The sequence below is a fragment of the Telmatherina bonti genome (genome assembly GCF_933228915.1).
Source record: "Telmatherina bonti genome assembly, chromosome: 17".
In the NCBI taxonomy this organism is placed as follows: Eukaryota; Metazoa; Chordata; class Actinopteri; order Atheriniformes; family Telmatherinidae; genus Telmatherina; species Telmatherina bonti.
This window is the reverse complement of record NC_136615.1, coordinates 12,246,301-12,272,308: the sequence shown is the minus strand read 5'-3', so window position 1 is coordinate 12,272,308 and position 26,008 is coordinate 12,246,301. Positions and strand designations below refer to the sequence as shown.

The following is a 26,008-nucleotide window of genomic DNA, read 5'->3' as shown; positions in this document are numbered from 1 at the left end:
TTTCTTGTCCCTCCCCACCGTCAGACTCCACCTCCAGTCGGCTGTACTGCGCCTCTCCCGACGGTGTCTTGCGACTGGACGAGCGCTGCCAGCGACTTGTCGCTGGATGAAATGCTGCCTTCACGTGCGCTGCGTAAATTTCTCAATATGCATTATGCATATAATATAGGCCAGCGGTTCTCAACCTTTTTTCAACACAGTACCCCTTGTAAAATGTTTTTTCAGCCAAGTACCCCAAAACCCCTGCAAAGTATTTTTGGTTAAGAAAAAACATTAAATAAAGCACTTTGTCATTTGTGTTTATTTTGTTAAACTTTAACCGTGCAAAACATCTCTTCAACCAGGACTTAGTTGTTTGTGTTGTCAAGGAGACAGTGACTGACGGATGTGATTTGGCTTGTTACGTGTGGGGTTCACGTCGGAATGTGGGATTTTGGGAAGAATGAAATGGTGTAAAATCTACATCTAAATTCAGTTTATGAATTTACACTTACATTTATTGAAATATATGAAATATTTATGCAATATTGTATTCATTTTTTTTAATTAAGGATGTTTTAAAGATAAAATTTAAATATTTTTTAGATATTTAAATCTTTTAGATTTAAATATAAAAATATATATGTTTTTTTTTTTAAATTTCATGTACCCCCCTGGAATGCCTTGAAGTACCCCCAGGGGAAAACGGACCCCCATTTGAGAAACAGTGATATAAGCTATCTATTATTGTTTAGTGTTGGGGGATTTCTTGTTGTTATTTTGTTTTGTTTTTATTGTTTTTTGTTTGTTTCGCTTCCTTTTTTCTGGCACTTGCCAGGCAAACATTGCAAATAAAAACCTACTGTTGACGTTTTGCCTAGTAAAATAAAGACTAAATCATAAATGAAGTACTAAAATTGTTTTCATGGAAGGATAGTTGTGGGAAAACAATGAGAAAAGGCTCAAGTATGCCAAATCAATTGGACTGAGAATAAGCAGCCACAAGTTTTATGGAGGTACAAATCCTCTCTAAAGTCTAGAACTCAATATTGCTGAAGCAGTGTAAAATATAATCTTGACAAAAAACAGATGTAATGGGAGTCAATATAGAAAGAAGACTTTTTGGAAATCCTTCAAGTCCAAGACCATTTGGAGTTTACTTGTTCTAACAAAGCCATAAAAAACTGGTTAAACAAATACATCAATGTAAATGAAAATATGATAAAGGTGTGCATTATCATGGCTTTGACCGTACCTAAAGCTAACAATGCACTGCTAAATATCAGCTCTAGCTACAAGACAAGACTAGTTTTACTTGTACTGCAAATTTCATGCATAAGACTATTCAAAGTGCTTTACATAAAACAAAAGCCTTTTCTGTGACTCAACAAATAAAGCATTAGAAAGTACTACGAGGCAGTAATAAACTGTAAAAATCACAATAAAACTATAATAAAATCGTAAATCACATTAAAATGAATAAAAGCAAGAAAAGTTTAAAGTTAACGTGCAGATTTCATGCATAGGCGCATGGGAAAAATGTTTTTAACCTGGATGTAAAAGTGTCCACATTCAGTGAAAGTGTAATCTCCACTGGCAGTTTGTTCCACTTGTTTGCAGCTAAAGGTAACAGCAGAATGCTGCTTCTCCATGTTTAGTCTGGACTCTGGTCTGAACTAGATGACCCAATTCTTTGGGTCTAAGAGCTCTGCTTGGTTTACATCCTCTTAACATGTCGCAGATGTATTCTAGGCCTAAACAGTTCTGAGATTTGTAAACTATGAGAAGGGTTTAAAATCTGGCCTGTGACTGACTGGGAGCCAGTGTAAAAATATTAAAACTAATGTGATGTGTTCATATACATTAGTCCTAGTTAAAGCTCTAGCAGCAGTATTGTGGAAGTTAAATGCTCTCTTTAGAAAGTCCTGTTAAAGTATCATTACAGTAATCTAGTCTACTGGAGATGAATGCATATAGGAGTTTCCCCTGGTCTTTCTGGGAAGCTTTTAATTCTGTTGATGTTTCTGAGTTGGTAAAAAGTTACCTTAGTGACAGCTTTGACATGACTGCTGAAAGTCAGATCTGAGTCTTTCAACATTAAAAGATTACAAACTTGGTCGGTGATTTTAAGAGCCAGAATTTCCAGATGTTTACCAGTGCAGACTCTTATATACCAAACAATAATCTCAGTTTTGTCTACGTATATTTGCAGACAGCTAGCTCTCCTCCATGTGTTTATTTGCTCCAAATACTGACATATTTTGAACAAATCTATTGCAGTGCAGTTGCCTGGTGACAAAGAAAAGTTCTATCTCGTCTGCATATCTTCATAATTCATTATAACGTTCTGTAATATTTGAAAGGGGCATATACTGTATAAATTGATCCACAGTACCAAACATAAACAAACTTTTTCAGTTATTGCACAACAACAAATTTCCATTTTCTTAGAGAGATTCTGCACTGAAAGTTAACAGACCAGTTAACAAATACTGTGATTCCATAGTAAACCCGTGTTAATGTGTGTCTAATTCTTGGCCTGTAAGGAATAAAACTCAACAATAACTGAGCGAAAAAAGAAAAGAAGTCTGTTTCCAACACCTGTGACCAACTCTAAAGTGTACCTTTCCTCTTGTGTAGTAGTTGCTGGGATAGGCTCTGGTCCATTCATGACTGTGCACTGGAATAAGAGGATAGATGGATGGACAATGTGCAACACAGTAGATTTATCTGCTCATATTTCATGTTGATATCTTCAGGGAGATAAATGAATTCATGTCAGCATTTATGTTTACCCTCCTTAAATGACAAATAAATGTATCATTTGAATGATATGCACTTACTGGGTCTTACAAACCTTTAAGAGCAGCTTAAATGCCTATAATACAGCATCAGTTCTCTGAACACCAATAAAAAAAAACGGTGAGGATGCCAGGTGAGCTGGCATTGTTTCAAGACCTTCCTGGTAACACTCTCTCCAACTCTTAAACCTTTAATAACGACCAGATTTATATAAACTAGTAAAAAACAAGACAAAAGCCCAAAGTAATGTAAACAATTTATTGGAACAAATGTACATATTCAAGCAATGGTAACCAGTCACACCCACTATGTCATCTTACAAATATTACAAAATTACTACAGTACAATATAGAGTCTTTGCATGATCCAAAATATTTGGTGGCCCCAAAAGTATTCTTTAAAATTCAGCAGCTTATTAAAAAAAAAACAGAAAAGAAAATAATAAAAAAAATCAAGTCTATCAAAATTATGTCTTTGCTTTTATTAGCAAAAAAGATGAAGGCAGATAATCTAATCAAGTTTAAAGGCTAATTGAGTTACAGAATACAGGAGCTCTTTGACCAGACATTCCTTACTATTGGTGGGTGCTTTATAAAATACAAATTTTCAATAAATCTTAATAGAAATTCAAACTTGTATTTGCAAACATTACATTATTGACTTGTCAACCCATTTCTCTGCTTTTTAATTGAATGTTATTGGTTGTTTAAATACAGTGTACTGTAACTATTGCAAAACATCAATGTAACCTAAGTGTATTAGTTTCCATGGAATTGTGCAGAGATAAAACTACTTGCTGAAATTTGATAACAATCACTATTGATAGAAAGTGGATAAAGTATGTGCAAGTTACCATTTCTGAATTATTCTTACCCCTTGTCACAATTTGACAGCTCACAGTGTTGCACACATCAACACTAACATCGATTAACACCCACAGTTATCCATACCTAACATGAAGGGCAAGTTTTTCTACTAGTCTTCAGTTGTTGAGGAGATGCATAAAAGGCATACACATTGGGGAAATGATGAAAACACTGGAACAAAAGAAAAATCCTGAGGTGAACACTTAAAAAACACATATTCAAGTGATGAAACACGACAATGTATAGCAGCGGTTAAGTCAGAAAGACAGCACAGTAATAATGGGGATTATTTTGCATGTTTTACAGTCCTGCAATCTTCTAATAAAAACAAAGAGCAAGACCTTCAACACGCCCCATCAAGGCATGATTACTCCATTATTTTGCATGCCAAATAGCTGGAATGTGACAGACAAAATCACTTTAAAAACACTAAATGTTGGGACACACAAGTATTTGCCTCTGTATTCCATGATGCATTACATCCTGTATTTTACCTCACTAAATATTAACTCTAAGAGATCAGTTATGCATTTCATATTGTTTAATCAAACATGATGGACTACCTCTACTGTCCAATAACTTAATTGCACCAAGACGCTTATTGCATTAGGTAAATACATTTTAGCAGCAATAAGTACTTAATTATTTGTGTGAGGGTTTTGGCTATGTCACTTATTCAAGCACTTTCTATGTATATATTAGGTCATGTGCGTTACAAAGGATTAAAATACTGCAGTTATTACTCTGGCCAGCAGAGGAAAAATGACTGGCTGGGCATTAATATATATATAAAAAAATAAAAAAAAAAACCAAAGAAAAAAAAGAAAAGAAAAGTTAATATCTCTCCAACCCATCATGGAATACATTCAGGCTGTAACTTACAGTTAGACACTTTTTAAAAATATAACAGCGCAAAACAAGCAGACATCAACATTCTTGTATTTTCACAGTATTGACAAATTACATCCAGCTAAAGGGGGGAAAAGTTCAAGGGGATCACTCCAGCAAGGTTTGTGTGAAGTTATACAAGTCCCAGTGTTGCAGATACATACATGTTTACTATGTACTTCTTAAAACTTTGAATTGAAGCTCCCCTCCCTCCCACAATCCCCTTCCCACTAAATGCTAGGGTGCAAGGGGCCACCAACATGCAAGAGAAGAAAGCATCCAAGTACCCCACAGTGACAACCACCCAAAAACGTTACACAGTCACCCTCAAGATCATGCTTTGAGCACAGGAAGCCAAACAACCAGTAACAAAACTTCAGTACATTGAGAAAAAAACCTATTTAACATTGATTTGAAATAAATATATTGAACACTGATCTAATGTTTTGTGTGGTTTCTGACATAAAAAAGTCACAAAAAAAATTGGATTACGTGTCATTATGGTGCTGAATCAGAGAAACAATGATAGAATGACTTACACACAGGACGCTAACCTGCATTGTCTCCTTCATTTTTCCATCACAAGGCTCGGAAAACATTAAAAAAAAAAGACTGTAAGTAGCTCCAGCTTTGATATGCTTGCTGATGAATATCCATGACACATTCACACCACAAAACCAAACAGATTCACTCAAATGTTACATCACAGCCAAGATTTTACACATCATGAGTGTGTAAACCCTGTCATGCTACATCACAGCCGATTGCTGTAAGTCTCTGGTAGAAGAGGCAAAAGTATAGTAAATGCAAATAACATGATCAAAGAAGAATCTCATCAAATGGCAATGACGGCTGTCAACACATCACTTGTGCTGAACAGCCTTCCAATAGAATAAAAGCATGCTACTTATTTCCAGAAAAGCTCTTCTTAAATTGTGCTTTCTGGTTACACAATTGACTGTTTCTGCCCTGCTTACTCAAAGGAACTCTGAAATAATCTGGCAAATATACTTGTTTTTGGTGATATGCAGTGCGATTAAATAATATTTTCCTTGGCTGGATCCAACAGAACATATTCTTAACATCAGCTGCTAATCATTAGCTTTAAACTCAAATGCATCATAAACAATCGTGAGTTCTATTCGTAGGATTTCTGCTTTTAAAAAGGACAGTTTTCTAATAAATAAACAGAATTTTAGACATAATCGTGTCTCCTCATCTTTCCATCCGATGGCAAATTGACAAGATTTAACAATGATTTTCATCACTTTTACATACTTTTTTTTTTTTGCCAGTAGTCCAGAGAGGAAATGTTTGGAGAATTAATTAAAAGAAAAACTGAAATAAAAGTCATCATTTCAATTATTTGTGACAAAGATTACATGAATTATCATCCCATAAGGTTGCTCTGCCAATCTCTTTCCCCCTTTGCTTCTGCAGAGGGGCACGGAGAACTGCAGCTACTGTCACTTCCCTCCCACCCCGTCCACCAGGTAAGGAAGGGGTGCAGACCCCTTCCCTTCCCTCAACAGGCAGACCCTTCCCCCAGTACAGGGTAACGTGTTCCCTGGGATGGTTCCCTATATTGTCTCCCATAGTGAATGACCTGTGCAGACAAAGAGAGGCCTCATTAAAATGCAGTACAATAATGGTGGGTTTTCTCTTACATTTAAACTGAGCTAAGAGTGTTTTGTATCCACTTTCTTCGAATAGGATAGTATACTGACCCCAGTAATGAGGCACAGTGCTGTGGAAACAGTTACACTCCATAAAAGGTTGCCAGCCGTTCCTTCAGTGGCATTGGGAACTGATCTGAGAAGCGTCTCCAGTTCTCCTCTCCCACCTGGTTCTTGAATCCATGAAGAATCTGAAATAAAACACCAGAAAATGTTTTAAAAGAGCACTGCCCTTGAAAATAGATGTAGTGCACGACAGGATCATCACATGTAAAACTTGCTATTCTTGCCTCAGCCCATTGGGTGGCAGACTATACAACTCTGCTTTAAAGTGCCACTGTGTAACTTTTGACTCAGCCTAATGGGAGTACTGTTGTATGGTTTCTGGAGTCACTTTACAGTGCTTGACGTGTATTGGTGCTCTGATAGGGGTGCCCACTTTGGAAACCAGAAATTGTGACTTTGCAGGAGAGGATCAGTCTCCCGTGGTAACATGTGACCTGGAGCACTTTGCTTTAAGGCTCCCCCTCTATAAACACTATAAACACAAAATGTGATGTATTTTTTCACATCTTTAAGCCAGTTTTAATTCAAAATAATGGCATTAAGTGCCTGATGAGCTGCAGAATGTTACGATACACATCTGTGTCTTTGTTTTGCTGTTCTGTTAATTAATTGACTAGAGACTAAAGCTAACATACTCCCCAAATATTTTGTAAAAAGAAAAAAAAAACAGATGGAGACCATTTAATTTGTGGGTTTTTTAAAAATTTTGCTGGTGTTATGTTACCTATCGGAAGTTACAAGTTTAGCACCCCTTGTGGCCAAAAATTACAAATAATCCCTTTAAATAGGTCACAATTTCTTCAATTAATTCAATTCATGTCATTTGCTCAATATATTTTCAAATGTTACCTTGTAGAACATGTCTCTGAGATCATCTTTTGGATTGACCCAGGAGGCCACTGCATCACAGAAGAATATAAAATCCTGTTCCAGAGAAGAGAGGTGAGGCAAAGTTTCAACTTCAAGAGCCACTGACAGTGTACTGACCACTGCTGGAGCTCACCTGCACCACGCCTCCTGGATTTACACTGATCATAGTGCAAATTCCTCTGAATGCAGAGTCTTTCTCCTCATTGTCTCTTATATTCCGTAGAGAAGTGCACCTGACAACAGGGATGTGGCAAATTCAACATCAAACTCCTCAATGAATCTTACAGTGACAATTTAAGGTACTTGCATAAATCTGAAATAAATGGCTTCCACTATTAATGACTTCAAAATCAAATACAATACAAATAAATACAGCCTGTCTCCCTAAATACAAATCGCTTTTCTCAACACTCCTTTTCTTTCTTAAGTAGCAAAACATCCATGCGAGTAGAAATCTGTGTCTATCATGGCCTGAGATAACTACAACACATTCAGCATGCACACAAAACAGATTAAAGTAAAACAAATCATCTTAAAACACAGCTACAGCGATCTCTAAACAACTTCACTTCAGTCTATGAGCAGTGTGTTCAGCAAAACCTCATGTATAGCACCATGAATATAACATTACTTTCCGAAAGATTGACTAGAGAGGGTTGGGGAAATTTTGGGACAGGCACATGCAGCTGGGTGACTACGAAACGAGAAAGGGATTTAACAATGCTCTTTGGCATTATAGACTGCATCCTTTCTCTGTTGTTGAACCAGCAGGCATGTGACAAATCTGATCCCATGCATTTTATAGGTTGTTAGCGACAGTTAACGATGACAAAAGAAACACTAGAAATTAAACAAATCAATGTATAATACATGAAGGTGCTACTGAGGCAAAAAGAAAAGAGAAAGAAATCACAAGTAGGACCTAAAAGAGGACAGGTTTAGTCACACGGTTGGCAATGATTACAAACTGATAAAAAGAAAAAACTGAAAAAGCCTTTTCTTGACAGGAAAAGTAAGGAAGAGGAGGAGGAGGAGGAGAGCAACAGGGGAGATAAGGGAGGGACAGGCGACAGACGAGAAGAAGAGAGCAGAGAGAAGATGAATTAAATAAAAGATTGAATAATACACACCAGGGTCTTATAAACTGCTGTAGCATGGGTGCCACCTCTTGAGGACAAACGTAACCAAGACGACCAATTGTTATTGCTAAGGTAACGCAATCACGGTTACACACCACCAAACGCCAACCAAGACATGAGCAATGAGGAGGGGAGGAGAAAAATAAAGAAAAAACAAACAACTCAGAGACATAAATCAACAGAATCTGTGTATGATAATAAAACAGAAGATTTTTACTAGCGTTGGTTATTACTGCCCCTTCAGTCATGGGGAGGAATGTAAAATATGACACTCTTAAAAAAATACATAGAGAACGTTTAAGGGAGAACACATTGACAAGTTTGACAGGACATTCATAGAAAAAAGCAAACATGGCATCTGCTTTCATAAATCTTCAACAAACTTTGCAAATCTGATGTGAAAACTTGATTTAAAAAGGCAGGTCTCCAGACACAGGCTAGCAAAGCGTGTAGCATGTGTGAGTGACTGACCTAAATGAAAGCAGCTAACTTGGATCATCTTTCTTCTTCTTTTTTTTTTTTTTTTTTTTTTTTTTTTTGTGGAAATTTCTCCCTTAAACTCACAAATGTTAATTTTCATAAGAAACAGAAATGTTTTTTGCTTTCTTTTTTTTTTAAAGGAAATGATAAGATTACTCCAAGCCAACTACATGGAGGGAGACTAGTATCCAGCACAGCAGGTTCTTATGAGGCAGAGAAGAGGGAGGACCTAAGTTTAAGAGACACAAAACTATGCAACATTCTCATTAACAAACAGGCATTTATGAACAGTCCAATGACACATGCAGAAAGCAGATGGTATGCTCATCAGAGTAAAGTTCAGTGCAGGATCAACTGATTAGAGACAAACTATGGGGCGGCAACACTAGAAATTCACAGCCAAGCCCACCTTAAATTGTGCGTTTTAAAATTTTGTTCCAGTCCTAAACTGGTCGTCTAAAAATCTGGAGCAAACATTGTATTTATACATGGTTGAATATTTGACTTTGCTCATTAATTTAGTTCCTTTTGGCTCACTGTGATGTTTTCAGTTGATACAATGAAAACATGCAACAGAGGCTGGCAATGTTTACTAGTCAGTCAGACATAAAAAAAAAAACAGATACATTTCTATGAGCTTGAAGCAGCTTTAACACTTATAATCATCTTGTATCCTGCATCAAACATTGGCTATTCTTTACAAACATTTAACATCTATTGGCAGATATGCATTCACATTTAAAGAACAGTAAATAAAAGCAACACGTAAACTGACAGCAAACAAACAGGAACACATCTACAGAGTCCCTAACTTGTCTCTTATTTTTTGGCAGGTCACAGTTCACCCTTGCATGCTCGTTTGTGTCAAATGCCAATTCTGTTCATTCAATTGTAGATTTCAATTCAAATAATAAAAACAAAAGCACTTAGAGAACTAAATAATCTTTTATGCTAGGTGCTTTGTGTTTTCCAGTTTAATCATTCTGGATTAGTTTCTGTTCAGATATGACGTCGGTGACTATGTGATCCTATGAAATCAACTTTGTGTCTCAGTGATACCCTGAGCTTTGCATTTGTTATCTTTCTATCACCTGCTCCACCTGTCAGTCAACCCAGATTAGTGAACGCCCTCAGACTGGGCTCTTACACGGCTTTCATCATTTTCAACAGTGTCAAAAATTTTGCACAAGGCTTGAAGAAGGTTTCCCTTCCTATTATCTCAGCTTCGAAGCCTCCGTGCTTGGTTGCAAATCAATACCTGAAATCTCTGGACATACTTTAGCAAAACATGTGGGGCTCATTCTTTAGGAAGACTAAAGGGGATGACAGGCATCTTAGTTAGTGTGGTCAGTACTGTCTGAGAAGGGACCTTGGTGCGTGACAACCTCCCTGTGTGTGTGGCAACCTGGCTGGCTGGTTCAACACTACCACCGTGTGGTACCTGTATTTTCCAGTAGAGTCTTTGGGGTGTTGGGCCTGTTAATGATCTCCACCAGCTGGTGCAGTACCATGGCAATGTACGGCTGCATTTCAGGCCCTGAGAATGGGAACATTAAATTACATTTAGATATAACAATGAATAAATAAATAAACATTGTGACATTGTGAAAATGTGTTGGGAAAAGAAGCACTCACCCATTTGTATAGATATCTCTCCTATTGCCCACGTTGCATTGTTACATACTGATATTAACTCTGGATTTAAATTTGTGCCCAGTATGGGCATAAAATCAGCTGAAAAAATAAAAGTCAACAGCTTAGCGACTGACCAACCACTTACTGCAAATCACTGCTTCAGAGACAACCGCACAGGACATACCGATGCACGGCTTGACATGCTGGAAACAAGCCTTGGTGAGATCCCCAAGCAGGGCAAAAGAACTCTGACGCACTTCTGGCATTTTATCCTAGGCAGATGGAGGGAAGAGCAAAACTTTGAGCAATACATGTCAGCTTACCCAGCTTATCCTGCAAAGCACAATGACAGCTAATCACCTGCATGCACTGGTACATGAGGGTGAGGATGTTGCTGCGAGCAACCAGCTGCTCAATGGTGCCTCCCAAACCCTCAGCCAGTCCACTGAGAAGATCCAGAGCCACAATCATGAAGTCTTTGTCAGGGGCCTCATACTGATCTGGCTGTGACTGATGAAGCTAAGGAGTGAACACACAGTTGGAAAGACAGTAATTTTGTAATCAATTTAATAACAAAAGCAATATTATTGTCACATCCTATTAAAAAAAAAGTCAGGAATATTTCGCAAAAGAACTGGAATAATTTTCCATGAACTGGAGGATTTTAAATGCTTCTTTCCTAGACCACCTCAGCTTCCACACAGAAAAGAGGAGGTAACTAAAATCCCACAGGGATATGTTTCACCCAGAAAAATGGTGCTACTTTTTTAAACCTTCTAAGTCAGTGTTCCCCTTTCCTCTGACTCTTGACTTGCGGCTCGTGAAGCAGCCGCTGGCTTTCTGAAAATGCTATCTAAACAAGTCATAATGATCCTCAACGGTGCAGTTCTCTCCACAAACAAGAGCTGCAGGCTGCTTGCTCAAACTTTGCTGTCGTAGCGGCCTTAAATGACCCTGTCAGAGTTGCCAGTTTGGGCTAATTTCAGCGGCATCAAACTCCGCCAAAGAGCTTCTCCGTCGGTAGCTCAGTTTTTATATTGAAAAAGAAACACCCACATTCTGGAGGCATTATTGTATTTTCACCATATACTGTTGCATAAGAATGCCATTAATCCGTGCAATATTTAGGATCACAATTCCTTGCTAAAAAGCTGAGTGTTACTGATTTGGCAACGTAGCAGGATACGTAGCATGTGAATGCTTTTTTTTGGGGGAGCGGCTCTCCTCTTGTCTTAGTATATTGAGTGTGTCTCTTGTTGAATTAACAGTGAGGATCACTGCTCTAAGTGGTACTTGCACAACTGGTCAATTCTGTTTGGTCAAATTTTCCCAGTCTCTGTCTTTCTATTATAATAATCTCACAATTAATTTCCCCCAAAATGCATAAAATCTTTTAACCTTAAGTTGTTATTATTGAGAAAAGTGCCTTGTATCTGTGAAATAAGTTACTATGCAAAGTCAAAGGGCTAAAGTTCGTCTTTAGCTAATAAAAAAGTCCCAGTTGGTTGAGACATGGAAGTTGGGATTGACAACAGACACAAGTCACTGGTCTCGCCTCTAAATGCTGTTCATGTTGAATGCAGTTCCCTTTCTCTCCATCTGGGGGCAGTTTAGGAGCCTAAACACAATGTTGACCTAGTACAAATCAAGGAAGTTCATAAAGATGTTAATCAGCTCTGAGGAGTTGTGCAGAACCAACTTCTACGTATTTGTCCCTGCAGGTCTTCTTTTACATTCACAGAGTATTTTTTTTCTTTTTTCATTATTCTAAACTTCCTATTGACATTGCAAAGAATATCCTTTAAGAGTCCTACACACTCACCATAGCCTGAGCAAGCGTCTTTTGGACCAGGTTGACACAGCGTTGGTACACAGGCTCACAATAGGGCAGGAAGCCACTCTGCAGGGCTGTGGCTACAGATGACAGACACTGATGCAGGCAGATATGAGGAAAGAGGAAGGTACAGTTAGTGGCCTGTAAAATTAAATCATCGTGATCAAACTTGAAATGAAGCACAGGAAACTCACCTCTAATAACGGGAAGAGATCTTTGTCTTCATCTTTCAGCTGGTTCCACTTCTGGATTAAAGGTGGCATTAACATCTGGATGTACTCCTAATAAACACCACAGATCACAAATTATTACAATGATGAAATTCAACCAAGCACATGCAGCGAAGAAGTGTTGTCAATGCTTTTTTTTTTTTACCTTCTCAGTAGGCTGTCTAAAAATAATGACATCTGAAAATGCATTTACCACTACTAGTACAATAAAATGAGGAAGCAGAGGTGAACGGGCTGCTCTAACGTTAAATTCACACAAAACTGTGAAGTGAAGCTGCACGTGGATCTGTTCTGCATACCGGTTTATTGAGATGATGCCCCACTGAATCTGCGAGCGTTCCTATCGCGTCATACAGAATGAGCAGGTTTTTGTGCTGGTATTTGCTGAAAGCAAACACCAGTGTGTCCAGAATGAATGCCAGATAGGGCACCAGCTCTGTACAAGCCTCTTCCTCCAACGTGGCAAAGGCACTGGTGGGAAGATATTCACAACCCACAAAAAGGAAAACATGTCGATGTCACAAATACAACAGCGGAGCAAAGTTCCTTATATGTTAGAAAATGACATATCTGTGTAAGGATTTCTTCCTTACCTGCAAGCAGCCTCCTGCACACGCTTGTTGCTGTCCAGAATACGTTTCAGCAGCTCTGTCATTAAAGGCTTCAGGTAGATATCTGGAGGTTGGCTGACAACCCAGTGCGCATAGCGACTCAGCGTCCAACAGGTGATGGATCGCACCAACGCCTTTTTGTCAGACAAGCACTGGATGAGATGTGGGATGAGCTCAGGCAGATATGGGATCATGCCTTGCATACAGCCTAGAGAAAGGAAAATAAAGTAATTATTTCAAACATGAATTTCTGCCAATTCATTCTTCTGATCCGCCTTTCCTCCCCTTTACCTTCCCTTCTTACCTTCAGCTATAGCTCCAAGAACAAGGATGCCAGACTCTTTAACCACCCACTCTGGATGGAAGAGCAGCTCTTTGAGCAGAGGCAGGATGTGCAGCAGCAGATCATCCCTGAACACGTTGGCCAACACATCCAGCGCTGCTGCCGAACACTTGCCTAACATTTGGAGAAACATACACACATGCATAGAAACAGAAGTGTGCAGACAAGCGTGCACAAACACAAACAGAAAAACACAAACAAAACATCATTTCTCAGCTCTCTGGAAATGGAGACAGCTCCATATGCACAAGCACCGACTCACGCAGGTTCCAGTCAGAGATAGTATCATCATCGTCATCCAGCTCGTCATCCTCATCTTCCTCTTCCTCAATCCCATCTCCCTCATGTTGCTGGGCAACCGTGCGGGAGCGGTGGAAGCGTGGTCTGATGTCTTGCTCGTTGTCTGGGATGTCCTCGTCCTCCTCAATGTCCCCCTGGCAACGCCAACCATGTTGGAATCATGACTTTTTTTTTTCTTTTTTTTTTCTGAAATAAACACTGGTTGGACTTTGTGTTGCATGTGCAAAATCATAACTATTCTAATTATACAAAAGTGTTTGAAAAAAAAAAAAAAAATCAACACAATTTAAACTATTACAGCCTGGATGACTTCATTCAGCTGCTTGTCATCCTGAGACATGGAGCGATTCGTCAGTTTAACTCCAGGTACACATATTACAGTATATAAACTAACCTTGAGCAGGATAATGTCAATCTCAGAGTACTTCATCCCGTTGACAAGCACAGGAGTGAGCCTGGAGCAAAATCCACAGGGAAAAGGAAATGAAAAAAAGAGCAAGGATAGGTCAGAGCTCACAGGCAATCACTCACATCCGATTCCTACTTTGTGCACAGTTTAATGTGACCGACTGGTGACAGATGTTACAACTGAGGTCAACAAGATGGTGGTGGTGGTGGTGGTGGGGGGGGCTCTTAATCAGCCCCCATGAGGACATGAGGCAGACTATCATTCTGTTACAAGGCCTTCACTAACTCACTGCCAAGGCTGCTATGAATCAACTGCTCATAAGATTACAGCAGCACCAGAATAACAGTTTGTGTATTATATGAACTTGTGTGTGTGCTCTTACTGGGAAAGGTGACCACACAGCACCTCCTTACACACCGGCTGCTCTGCCAGCGTAAGCCAGAACTCACACGCCTCCAAGGCAACGTTCTCGTCGTGGTCCTGGGTCCTCTGAAGCATGTACTGTGATAAAAATCAGGGGGAAATTCAATTTGGCAAACTTTATTCGTCCTGTTTAGGTAAAGTATACCCCATTCAACACACGCATCACATCTGGAGCCTGAGACACAAGCACAAGTCCACAGGGGATCACCAAGAACATCTCAACAGATCTGGGATGTGATATTCTATCTTTGTTACCATGTCAACATCCCATGAATTGATTAAAACCAACAGAGAATTAGTTTCTCAATACTTACTAATACTCTGTTTGTGACCAGAGAAAGACATGTGCACCTTTAAAAACTGGCCTCTAACATGCTGTATATTTTCAGACTTAAAAATGACATCACAAAAAAGACCAACACTAAACTGCAGCTAAAAAACTAATTAATATGTAAGTAGGGTTTTAGGTGAGACTCACTGCTGCTGTTTACCACAAAAACAAATCAGGGTGCATCATTATTTTAAGGAAATGTTTATAGTTAGTTGGATTCTTTCCTTTCGGACACTTATTTGTTCTTTACTTCTCAGTTTCAGTCCCCCACTGTGGGCTGTTTAAAAAAAAAAAAAAAAAACTCACCTCAATGATGTTATGCATGTGCGGCAGGAGACGATCCATGCGAACCTCCAGCAGCATAACAAGAGCTCTGCAAACGTTCTTCCTCACTTCAGGCTCCTCATCTGTCGCCAGTGCAAAAAGGTTCTATGGAAGACACTTATATTATTATATTATCAACTATTTAATTATTAACAGAACCCTGAATGAGACAGCACAGTGTGGTGATACATTACATCTAAATAAGCTGATGCAGATCTTGCATTAATATTTCATATGAGAATGTTAAGCAGGGTTGACATGGACAACTAAACTCTTGACAGCCTCTGGCTGATTTATCGTATCATCTTATGTTTCAGCACCACATTATACTTAAAACCCAAAGACTATTTCACAATGCTTTCACCCTACCTCTGACAGGAAAAACACAAAATGAAGACTTTTAGCATTTTTAAATTGAGGACTGTGTGCCTAAAAGATGCACTGAACTAAGACTTGCCTCAATGAAAGGGTCGATGTGAAGCATAAGAGCCTGAGTCCTGCTGATGATGAACTGATTGACGCAGGCAATGGCATGAGACCTGCAAGACAGTAACCGCCACTTAGGAGTCACACCAGCAAGTTTTTCCTCACATGTTGCACCCTTTGAATGCAGTCTCTGTGTTTGTCTTCGCCCCATTTAAATGCATTTAACTGCCAAATATAGGGAACTCTTTTCTTTTGTCTAATGGCATGAAGCAATATATAAACACAAATGGAGAATTTATATTTAACTTCAAACTGAATTTGGCATAATTTCCAGCAATAAATCTGTCAGGAAATATTTCTTTTTATTTTCAGGATAATAAAGGATGCATGAACATTTCAAATGCAAGGCAAAAAAGAGGAAAAAACTGTAATTGGAGAGTATCTAAAAATTTTTTTTATAAAACTGGGAAATATCATGTTTATGGTACCTAATCTTAGGGCTGTTGTGCTTGAAAAACTGCAAAAATTTGGGGATCATGATGTTTAGAGGACGGTCTAGCATGTCACTGTCTAGGATCTCAGCAGAGTCTTCACAGATCTTCTGCAGGGCTCCAAAAGCTCCCTGAGGGACAAAGAAACAAAAAGCAAAAGAATAAACAAGGTAAATACTGAACAATTATACCATATAGACACAGTGCAAAATATATTTACTGTAGTACTGCAGTTAAAGATGAAAACAGGCAGCTTGTATCCCAAAACAACACTATTCTTTAGAGATTTCTAATAAAGAAACAGCAGACCAGACTACAATGATGGCCTGTGGATGTGGAAGGCATTTGGATTTCTGTTTACTTTTGTGATTTGCCATGACGTTATGACATCCTGCCGTACTTCTCATTAATTATTCAACACCTTTTGACTATGCTTTACAATAGCACATCTTTTATTTTGCAGTCATCCCATGCAGACGGTACATAACGTCTACATCAGACACGGAAGATCCAGATCTAAATTATGTACTAAAAAAGTCCTGAGCTTGATCATCCATAAACTACAAAGAGATTAATATTCTTCTCCTCTAATATCCTGAGCACACACACACACACACACACACACACACACACACACACACACACACACACACACACACACACACACACACAAGAACACACATTTGCATATCAGTTCAATGATATAATCAGTTTGATAAATGTTTAGTATGCATGCTCACAATATCCTGCAGAATTCAGTGTCTCACAGAAATGCAGCCTGGAAAGCAGATACAAGAAACAGCGCAGCACCGACTGACGCTATCTGAAATGCGTTTCCATGGAAACCGCTCCCGTGTCGGCATTCCTTTTAGATGACAGATACAGAGCGGTCTCAAAAAAAAAAAAAAATATGTGAGGGATGAAATGAGACGAAGTGTCAAGGTCACATGAGGAGGAGAAATAAGAAAATTATGGAGTTGTTTCCTTAGTAGAATGTCATGTGTTTATAGGCATGGAAAAAAGGCTCAGGAAATGTTACTGAATAATAATATTTCATAAAATAAATAATTGAAAAACATGTTTATTTGATGTGGATGAGACTAGTAATAATGAAAATACATAGCTAATTGTTTAGCTAAATAAAAGCATGAACAAAAATACATGTAAACTCCAACAAAGCCAGACTGAGCTCTAGCAAAATGCAAATGGAATATAGGCTGAAAAATGGCTCTATCAGAATTTTATCCTACGGGAAAACGTGAGGAGCAAAACAAAAGACTGCTGCCAGTGACGTCAAAACATAATATAGGCATTAGAGCGCCTGTTTGGCAGCGGAGAAGGACAGAGAAATGGGAGTGTCCTGAGTGTAATCCTCCTTTCAACTCCTGCTGCTGAAGGTCAGCCACCATAGGAATGTAAGTCATGCAGATGACTGCAAACCAGCGCGAAGAGAGATATGCATTTGTCAACTAAATTGTTCTGGAAATTTCAAGAACGCTAACAGCACAAGCAAGCCCTAAGGTGACAAGCATTAGCATACATATTTTTTCCCCTCTAAGGAGGGATCAACCTGACCCTCACAACACTACTGCAGCCACTTGCCAGCTGCCATTAATCAAAACAGTAAAACCGTTCAAGCAAAACCTATTTAAAGGCATCCACAACCATCAGACTTGGCATCCGACACACCTGCTTGTTTCTTTTTATAGAAGTAGAGAGGGGTAAAATGTGGCAACACAAGGGGGGGTTCTTCCACCAAACACTGATCTTAAACCCTTAACATTGGATATTTTTGAGTAAAAACAGAAAAGCTTGATGTTACAAATTATATTCACACCCTAAAGCACCATTTTAAGCAAAAATATTACTAAATTTTCATGGTTTTGTTTGCACATGGGCTGAGGACAGTTCCCCAACAGAGCGAAAAGGATCATATAACATACAGAAATCTGCAAATGATGCAACATTAACAAATGACACATGTAAATGAACCTAATGGATTAAGAACAACATCCATTACTCACTGGTAAAATGACAAAGCACATGCAGTTTGGAAACTGTACACTGTCACCAAATATACTCCTAAAATAGATATCAAAGTCCTAGTGACAGTTTGGATGTCGTGGAATCAGCAAAATGACACAAACCACATGTTCAACGTCTTCTTTGCTTGTTTCCCCAACTTTCCAAACAAATTTCACATTGCTTTTGTTGAATTTTAATAACAAACCTTTTAGAAGAATAACTTGTTAATTTATGCTCTTTTCTCTATTTAATGATCTTGCAAATGGGATAAAGAACTCTAGGAATGCATGGAATGTGGAAAGAATCCCAAGAAGTGCGAATAATTTTCACATGGATATGATTCAAAGTAAGGATATGATTGAAGTTGTAAATAAATGTAAAAACAAAACATCAAAAGACTGTAATGAATTTGACATGGTCTTAATAAATAAAAAAAGATAGAGATAAATAAAAAAATTATTCAATGTGCATCATTTGAACAGGAATGTAAGAAAGCAAAAAGGAGAGTTTTAATGACTGCCTGGATTACTTACTGTTCTAATGACACTGCTACGTGGAGCAAGTAGGTCATAATGGGTATTTATTACATTTCCATGGAAGCAAGACTAATGTATGTCTTTTATCTGCAGCGAACAGAAAATTAAGCTGCAAAATACTTCACATATGCATATATTTCAGTACCAAGTCTATGAAATCTGAATCATAGTCTGAATCACATTTTTTCTAAGGGTATAATAAAAGTCCAAAAATAAACAGTTGTTTTTTGTTTTTTACGTATATCTACACATTAAACACATCCAGCACCAACAGAACCATCTTCAGCATCAGACATTAAGAAGCTTTCCCGTCACCAAGCTGCTTTTCATAAACATCAGTACCCTGCTAAGGAGTTTTTACATTTGGTCGCCGCTCAGTGCTAAGCCTCACACACACACGCACACACGCACTTCAAGATCCTCTGCAGTAAATAGCTGACCTAAATCTGAGCTTCTGAACAAGCTTTGTGAGAGAGGCTGACAGTGGTGCCACAAGGGAATACATACTTTTTCTATCAACTCTTTCTTGAATTTCGGCAAATGTCGCTCACTAGAAGTCATGCGGACGCTCCTGCTGCGAGCGCTGAGAGTAATCCTGTCACGACACATTTATATCATCTCTGGATTCAGCTTAATTTAGCATGACACTTCAACATGCTACCTAGATTAAGCATGTTCTCTAATGTAATGTACCCACATCCCTATAGTAGCTCATGTCACAAATCCAGCTGACAGCATATTCACGACCAGGAAGCCTGGGAGCTAGCGTATGGATGTGCCGGCACTGCACTAATCAGATGATCTAACGGCTACAACAAACTACTTCACTGTGATTTATGCTGTTACAGTAAAGGAGTATTTAGTCTCCACTTCAGTGTGCTATGTGTAGAAGCGCTGATTTCATCAAAAATGATGTCATTAAGAGCTTTTTTTTCCTTGATGCAATCAAGTAGAGATGATAAGCATTATACTCTGGAGCTATCAGGTGAGTAATGATATTGTACACAAAACAAAGAAGTGGATAATGATGGATTATAGTTAAAAAAAACACTCATGAATGGTATGACAAAAACATAACTGCGTGTTCTTTTTGCACATATGCGCGGCATAAAAGCCAGTCTGGGTGATTATACGCGACATGCCAGAAAATGGGGTCATATGGTTTACTGGTAAGGACAGAAAGGGAATGATGATTCCATGTTGAATAATCTGCAGTAGCTGCTCCGCCAGCTGTGAGACTGCCTTTAGCTTATCTGGCCAGCAGGATGCCATCCAGATGCTGCTTTATAGATCCCCGCTTTCCACAAGAAATACTAACAAATAAACAGAGACAAATGTGTATCCTGGGCAAGTAGTGGGGCCATTTATAAATTACTGATGGAAACATGTGCATTTAATATGTCTACTCCAGTTTTCCTCTCATTTCAGTGCAGATACCCAACACAATATCACTTTGTGTTGGGTAGAAGGTGCACTGCTGAATCTTTACATTCAGGTGGTCATGCATATACATAGAGTCCACCGCATATGCATTTATATGTGAACTTTCCTCCTTACCTCACATGTATTGTAGTCCTCAGAATCCAACAGCAAACAGAGTTTAGGCAGAAGCTCTGGCCAGTTCTGTAGCTCTCCCTTTGAGGCAATTGTGGTGATGAGGATACCTGTTAAGGGACGGATTTATTAGCTACGTGGGTGTAACAAAACTACCAAGCGTGTAAGTGGTTATTACTAAGTGATCAAAGCTGGATTTGGCAATATAGAAGAGAGAAAAAGGCTTTCCCTCTTCTGAGTCCTAAACCACCCCCACGTGGCTAGTGCAGGTTTATGCACACGTCATATGGCTACATGAACATGAAATTGAATTAACAACAGCTGCTAAGAGCTAAGCTATAATCAACACTGATTAGCCTCTGCTCCGTGTTCTCCTGATGTCACCAGAACCAAGCACAGCATATTTAGGTATGTTAGGTTTGTCATTAACCAGTCCAAGAAATACGCAGAAGGTGTAGAATATCATAAGAATTTAATTTAACTCTTTTTTTGGGGGCGATTATTCAATTCAATTCAATTCAACTTTATTTATATATAGCGTTCAATTCACAGCAATGCCATCTCAAGATGCTTTACAGACAGAAAAAAAAGAACATAATGAAAGCCGAGTGAGTCTTTTCTTAAATGATCTAGTGACTTGTCATGGTGTTGTTGGAGACTTTTGGAAACATAATGAAGGCCAATTCATTATATTGACCCATTTACATCGATTTAGGCACACTGTATGATGTCAAATGTCAATTAATGAAATAAATTTCAAATGTTTTAGCAATTATTTGCTGCACAGAAAAGAAAACAACTACATACATAAACATTTTTCCTTTTCCGAAACAAATTTACATAAAAAACAGCCTGACGGATCATAAATTTCATCCAATTAAATAGTTCTACGCAGCAATAAATCAACATGTTTTTAATTTTCTATTAGAGCAGTGAAATGTGTCGTTTTAGCATTGTCATTGCAATGTGTGTGTATCCAACAGTCACACTGTGGGTCGTGAAATGTAGGAGGTAAATGAACTCAACATGTTTGCATCAGTTTCAAAAGGTAGTGACGCAAAGGTTTGTTTATTGCTAATGGCCATGGTAAAAAACACAACTCACATTTCCACATGATGGAACAAAACATTTACTCAGGACGCAGCACAATGAGCGAGCCGTAAATGATAACAATAAGAGTAACTCTGACATGCAGGCAGAAACCAACATTCACAAAAAGAGATCAAATCAGTGCAGGTTGATTGTAAACAAGACAGCAGGAAGTCCTATTCAAGTCATCTGTTCAAAATTCAGGTATTTAACATCACAGTATCTATCAGAGGGTTAGAAATTGTGCATTTTCTATGTAGATGTATTTTACAGTGGAACTAAAAGGAGCTGTTCTTATTAGACTGGTTTAATTTGAAAGAAATTTGCTCAGGTGGTCTGATTATCTTTTTTTTTTTTCATTTCATATTCAGGAAAATAAAACACCACTTTGTCAACTTCTGAATATTGCTTTGTAGATCATCTAAAGACTTTTAGTCATCCTTAACACAAAAACACGAAAAACACTTGAAGAGCGCAAACCTCCGCCAAGGCCTTTTAAAAATTCCTTGATCCAAACCGTGATCTGGATCATCACCTAAATTAAATCACTTCTTCCTATTCCCATTTCTAACAAGTCCTGAAAATCAAAATCCGTTATCTTGAACACAGACAAACTAACAGACAGATGAATGCCGGTAAAAACATAACCTCCTCGGCTGAGGTAAAAAGAAAAGAATCAACTGTTTTAAAACAAACACTAAAAAGAAAACAAAGCCAGAAGCCCCAACAATGCAAATGCAGACTTTCCATAGTGAAGAAATACACTTTTAAACAATCCATAAAGATCCAATGCAGGAAAATATTGAATACCTCTCAATGAGTTAGAGTACCTTTGTAGCAAAGTTGACATTTGTCTAAACGGCAGGAAATGAGTTATTTAAGTCAGAATGTTCTAGACATAAACACAAAGAGTGTTAGAAAGCTGGCATTCATCATATGTCTTTAAAAAGAATGCAGCATGGTGTTCAGTGTCTGCTCCTGTCCCAAAGAGGACTGATACCAATGATGAGGGTTTTGTCTGCTTCTTTTCAGGGGAAATTAATTATCCTCAAACTAGGAGGTACAAAACCAAACTGCTTCTTAGAATTATCACCGTTCCCAGCTGTCATCTAGTCTCAGTTTTTATTAAGTCCTAAATGACAGAAGTAAGGCTGTTGTATTAACTTTAGGTTACAAGTAGCTGCAGGCTGTGCCAGCCAAAAAAAAGTGCCTTTACAAACCCAATGGATTCCATGACAACCAGCAAACTCGACAAAGACAGACATGAAAAATGCACATTTAACATTTCCTGGAGAAAAAAATGCTGTCACCAGAAAGAACCACGGAAAAAACTTACCCACGGTGGCCCGGATGAGGGGCGAAGAATCGCCAATGTTTTGCAGGCACTCGCTCTTGATGAATTCGGACACGCCATTTGGAAAGTTCTGATAGTGGGCTTTCACATTGTTTTTCAGTATCAGTCCGCTTAGGGATCGAGTCGGTTCGTCTTCGGAGAGACAAAAAAAAAAAAAAATTTAGAAAAGCCGGTAAAATTAAGAAGTTCAACGTGTTCTGATGCTTCATTTCCCTCCTGGGGTTTTACAATTTTCCTGTGGGATTAATAAAGTACTTTTCACGGTTTGTTACTCAGCTGTTACACTGTTCACGTGATTTCATTGTCATCACAATTTGTTCAGACGACACAGCAAAATCCACAAGCAGCAGAACATTTGGCTTGAAAAATTCAAAATGCCAAACTGGATATTAAAATGGTGACTATGGCACTTACAAGAAGGCTAACTAATGTCTGTATTTATTGTTCTTCCTATTTCTATATATTCAATGTATGTGCTTTGCAGCATTTGAGCTAGTAGAAGTAGTGCAGCAGTACCACCCTAAAATGTCTTAACACCATTTAACATTTGGGTCATGTACTGTGCAGACAGTCAAGCCAAAAGTTGTGTCTATGCCAGGAATTAGGTTTAAAATTAGAGTGACCCATATTCTGAGTGCCACATCATCTGTGGCGAAGATGCCATTGGGTCACCCAAGTCATGGCCAAATGGACCTGTCACGGCACAGTTACATACAAACGACAGGCTAGTACACAAACACAGCACGGCACAACTATACACTCATCTCCGCTTACCTTCTGATTTCAATTTTGTCAAAACAAATATCAGGTAGTTGTTAAAGTCTGGGTACTGGTTCAGCTGCTCGAGTCTCTGGAAATAAATGGTTAAGGATACCTGTGCACGCAGGAGATGATGTTAAAGGTTAGTGAGCACGTTACATCTGCAATTTATGAAGTGATAATGATGCCGAAAGAATGAATTGGTATTCACATGAGGGGCAGAAAGAGCAGTATTAATGTGTTTATGTGGTGGTATAGTATAACAGCCTCATGATGCAAGTTTGTACATGTTTGTAAGGGGTCACGAATAAGCCATTTGGCCCGGGTGAAAACCATAAGCACCCAGCCAGATGGCACCTTAAGGGCTATAAGAGCAGCATGCCTATAAGCTAATGATGCAGCACATATGAAGGGTTACATAAGCAAGTCTTTTAGGATCCGAGTACAAACTCACAAAAAACACATTCGGGCAAACTGCGTGAACCATAGAGGATTACCACTTTTCTCTAATACGAAGCTAAGTGGTGTTATGAGTGAAAAACTGAAGGTAATTTGCATCTGACCATTTACTGTGCACAGACTACAGAACGGAAGTAATAAAGCACTTAACATGGTATCAGCTGCAATTAGTAAACATCTGTAAGGCATATTTTATGCCAGTTTGTGCTCAGGCGTCTATACTTTACTAGGAGCCTGGTGCCAAGGCTTGCCCTTTCATCTGGCTCGGGGTCATCAGAGTAAAATGTCAAGCATGTTTGGTTTTTACGATTTGAATGATGATTATTTGTGGCACCCCCTTTGAAAACTGAGACTAGAGTCTCAGCAAAAGCTCAAATAACAGCAGCATCACCATCTGAGTACAGACACACATTTCTTTCCTCCATAATTTGTCTGCATAGTAAAAATGTATTCAGATTTTGTTGGTCATGGACTTTGTGTGGATGCAGCACATATTTTACATATACCCTGATTCTTTTGATGTCTTCTTTTATGAGAATATTTTTGAGTCAAATCATGGTAATTTGTTCAAAATGATCAAGTCCATGTTGTAAAATTATTTAGTGAAGGTCATAACAGGTGTGAGTGGTGTAACTGTAATAATAATAATAATAATAATAATAATAATAATAATAATTATTATTATTATTATATAGTAATAAGAGTATAATGGTTCCTATTATACTGTAGTACAAGCCTTCTTGAATTTGCAAAGCAATCATATGACGCTTGATTTGACAAAAGGAAATTGTAAACCAAATACACTTCTATCTAATGATATAATCGTCCAGACCTAAGCATGGTCTGATCTCCCTGAAGCATGCTGAGGTCATGATGTTAGTGACAAAAAGCAGCCGCCGATCAGCACGAGCCTACCTGTCTGTGACGGTAACCACCCTGGCTAGTATTAGCAATCGCTAGCCTGTTGAGTCTATAGCTTTATTAAGCAATACCAAATAAAAACAGAAGCGTTTTATTAGCACGTGCAGCTCAGGAAAGGATACTTGCTGGACGGATCTCTGAGTGGAAGTATCTGGCGACTGAGACTCTTTCAGCAGCTGTAATATTTGTTGGAGTCCTTGCTCGTCTGGCTTCCACTCACACTCCATCTTGCTGCTACGGATAAAGAAAATAACATAAGCTCAGTCAGAGGTCTTGTTTTCCGACGGATCTTAAATGCGTCCTCTCACAGGGGAAAAGGCGTAGATACAGATAGGCATTTTACCTGGTTCGACAATCCCAACAAACTCGAGTGTAATTATCTTTCTGTTGAAATATGAGCGTCTGTCTGGATTTTCAGACATGGGCCCGTCACAGCAGACACATCCGTTCTTCCAGCCAGACGATAAAGCTTCAGGTCATACGGCTTCGCTTTGATTATAACTGGCTGCGTCGTCAGCTGACAAGCAGCTACTGGGTCCTAATGCTCAACAAGTCAAAGCCAAACCTTTTTACAATTCAGCTGTTTATTCGTCTTTATTATTTGACGTCATGACGAAAAAATAACTACGTACACTAACCCTAACCCCTGTCCAAAAGATTTCAGCATTTTAAAGACATGGGTTAACCTAAAGAAAAAATATGGCTTGAAAAAGAACTACCATTATCAGGTAAATTACAAATTTCCGACAGTACATGAATGCATTATAACAGCATCGCTTGCTCTCGGGGCTTCGTGATTCCCTGCGCAGAAAACAGCGTCACCGAGAGGTTTGTTTTCAGTTCAGCAAACACAGTCGTACAGGTTTACTTTGATAAATAAATCCTTAATGAATAAGCAGCTTGAATGACAAGTGTATTTTGTTGTTTCCTTTTTCTTTGTTTCCTCTCTTACAAATAAATCTACATATACATCAGGAATGTATATATTAGATATATATACTTATTCACATAAATTTGAAAACTTTAGTTTGCAATAGTGCTAACTCGAGTTTGTTTTGCTTTCATGTTGGGTTTTTTTCCGTTTTTTTTTCCTTCTTCTGTTACAATTTTACTGCTCAGTTGCATTAAATGTACCTCGAAAGCTCTACACCTGTTACAAGCTATATTGTTATACAATCTCTTTTTTTT

General features: G+C 38.5%; 1 protein-coding gene across 2 annotated transcripts; it reads right to left on the bottom strand.

The window, feature by feature from the left end:
* Positions 1 to 4,768: 4,768 nt before the first annotated feature.
* tnpo1 (transportin 1) lies at positions 4,769 to 25,274 on the bottom strand. Of its 2 annotated transcripts, XM_079256610.1 has the most exons (25): positions 25,164 to 25,274; positions 24,943 to 25,054; positions 23,456 to 23,531; positions 22,664 to 22,813; positions 20,242 to 20,348; positions 16,121 to 16,254; positions 15,664 to 15,745; positions 15,189 to 15,311; positions 14,511 to 14,629; positions 14,114 to 14,174; positions 13,682 to 13,853; positions 13,381 to 13,533; positions 13,059 to 13,284; positions 12,765 to 12,936; positions 12,430 to 12,516; positions 12,224 to 12,331; positions 10,762 to 10,920; positions 10,586 to 10,673; positions 10,402 to 10,500; positions 10,208 to 10,303; positions 8,278 to 8,353; positions 7,281 to 7,380; positions 7,127 to 7,201; positions 6,263 to 6,402; positions 4,769 to 6,141 (listed from the first exon to the last, which is right to left on the bottom strand). In XM_079256610.1, exons 2-24 carry the CDS (start codon positions 25,045 to 25,047, stop codon positions 6,295 to 6,297), a joined length of 2,676 nt encoding a protein of 891 aa, XP_079112736.1. In that variant the 5' UTR covers positions 25,048 to 25,054; positions 25,164 to 25,274; the 3' UTR covers positions 4,769 to 6,141; positions 6,263 to 6,294. The 2 variants fall into 2 exon arrangements, 1 of the variants encoding a protein (XP_079112736.1); XR_013771655.1 differs by lacking the exons at positions 4,769 to 6,141; positions 6,263 to 6,402; positions 8,278 to 8,353.
* Positions 25,275 to 26,008: the final 734 nt, after the last annotated feature.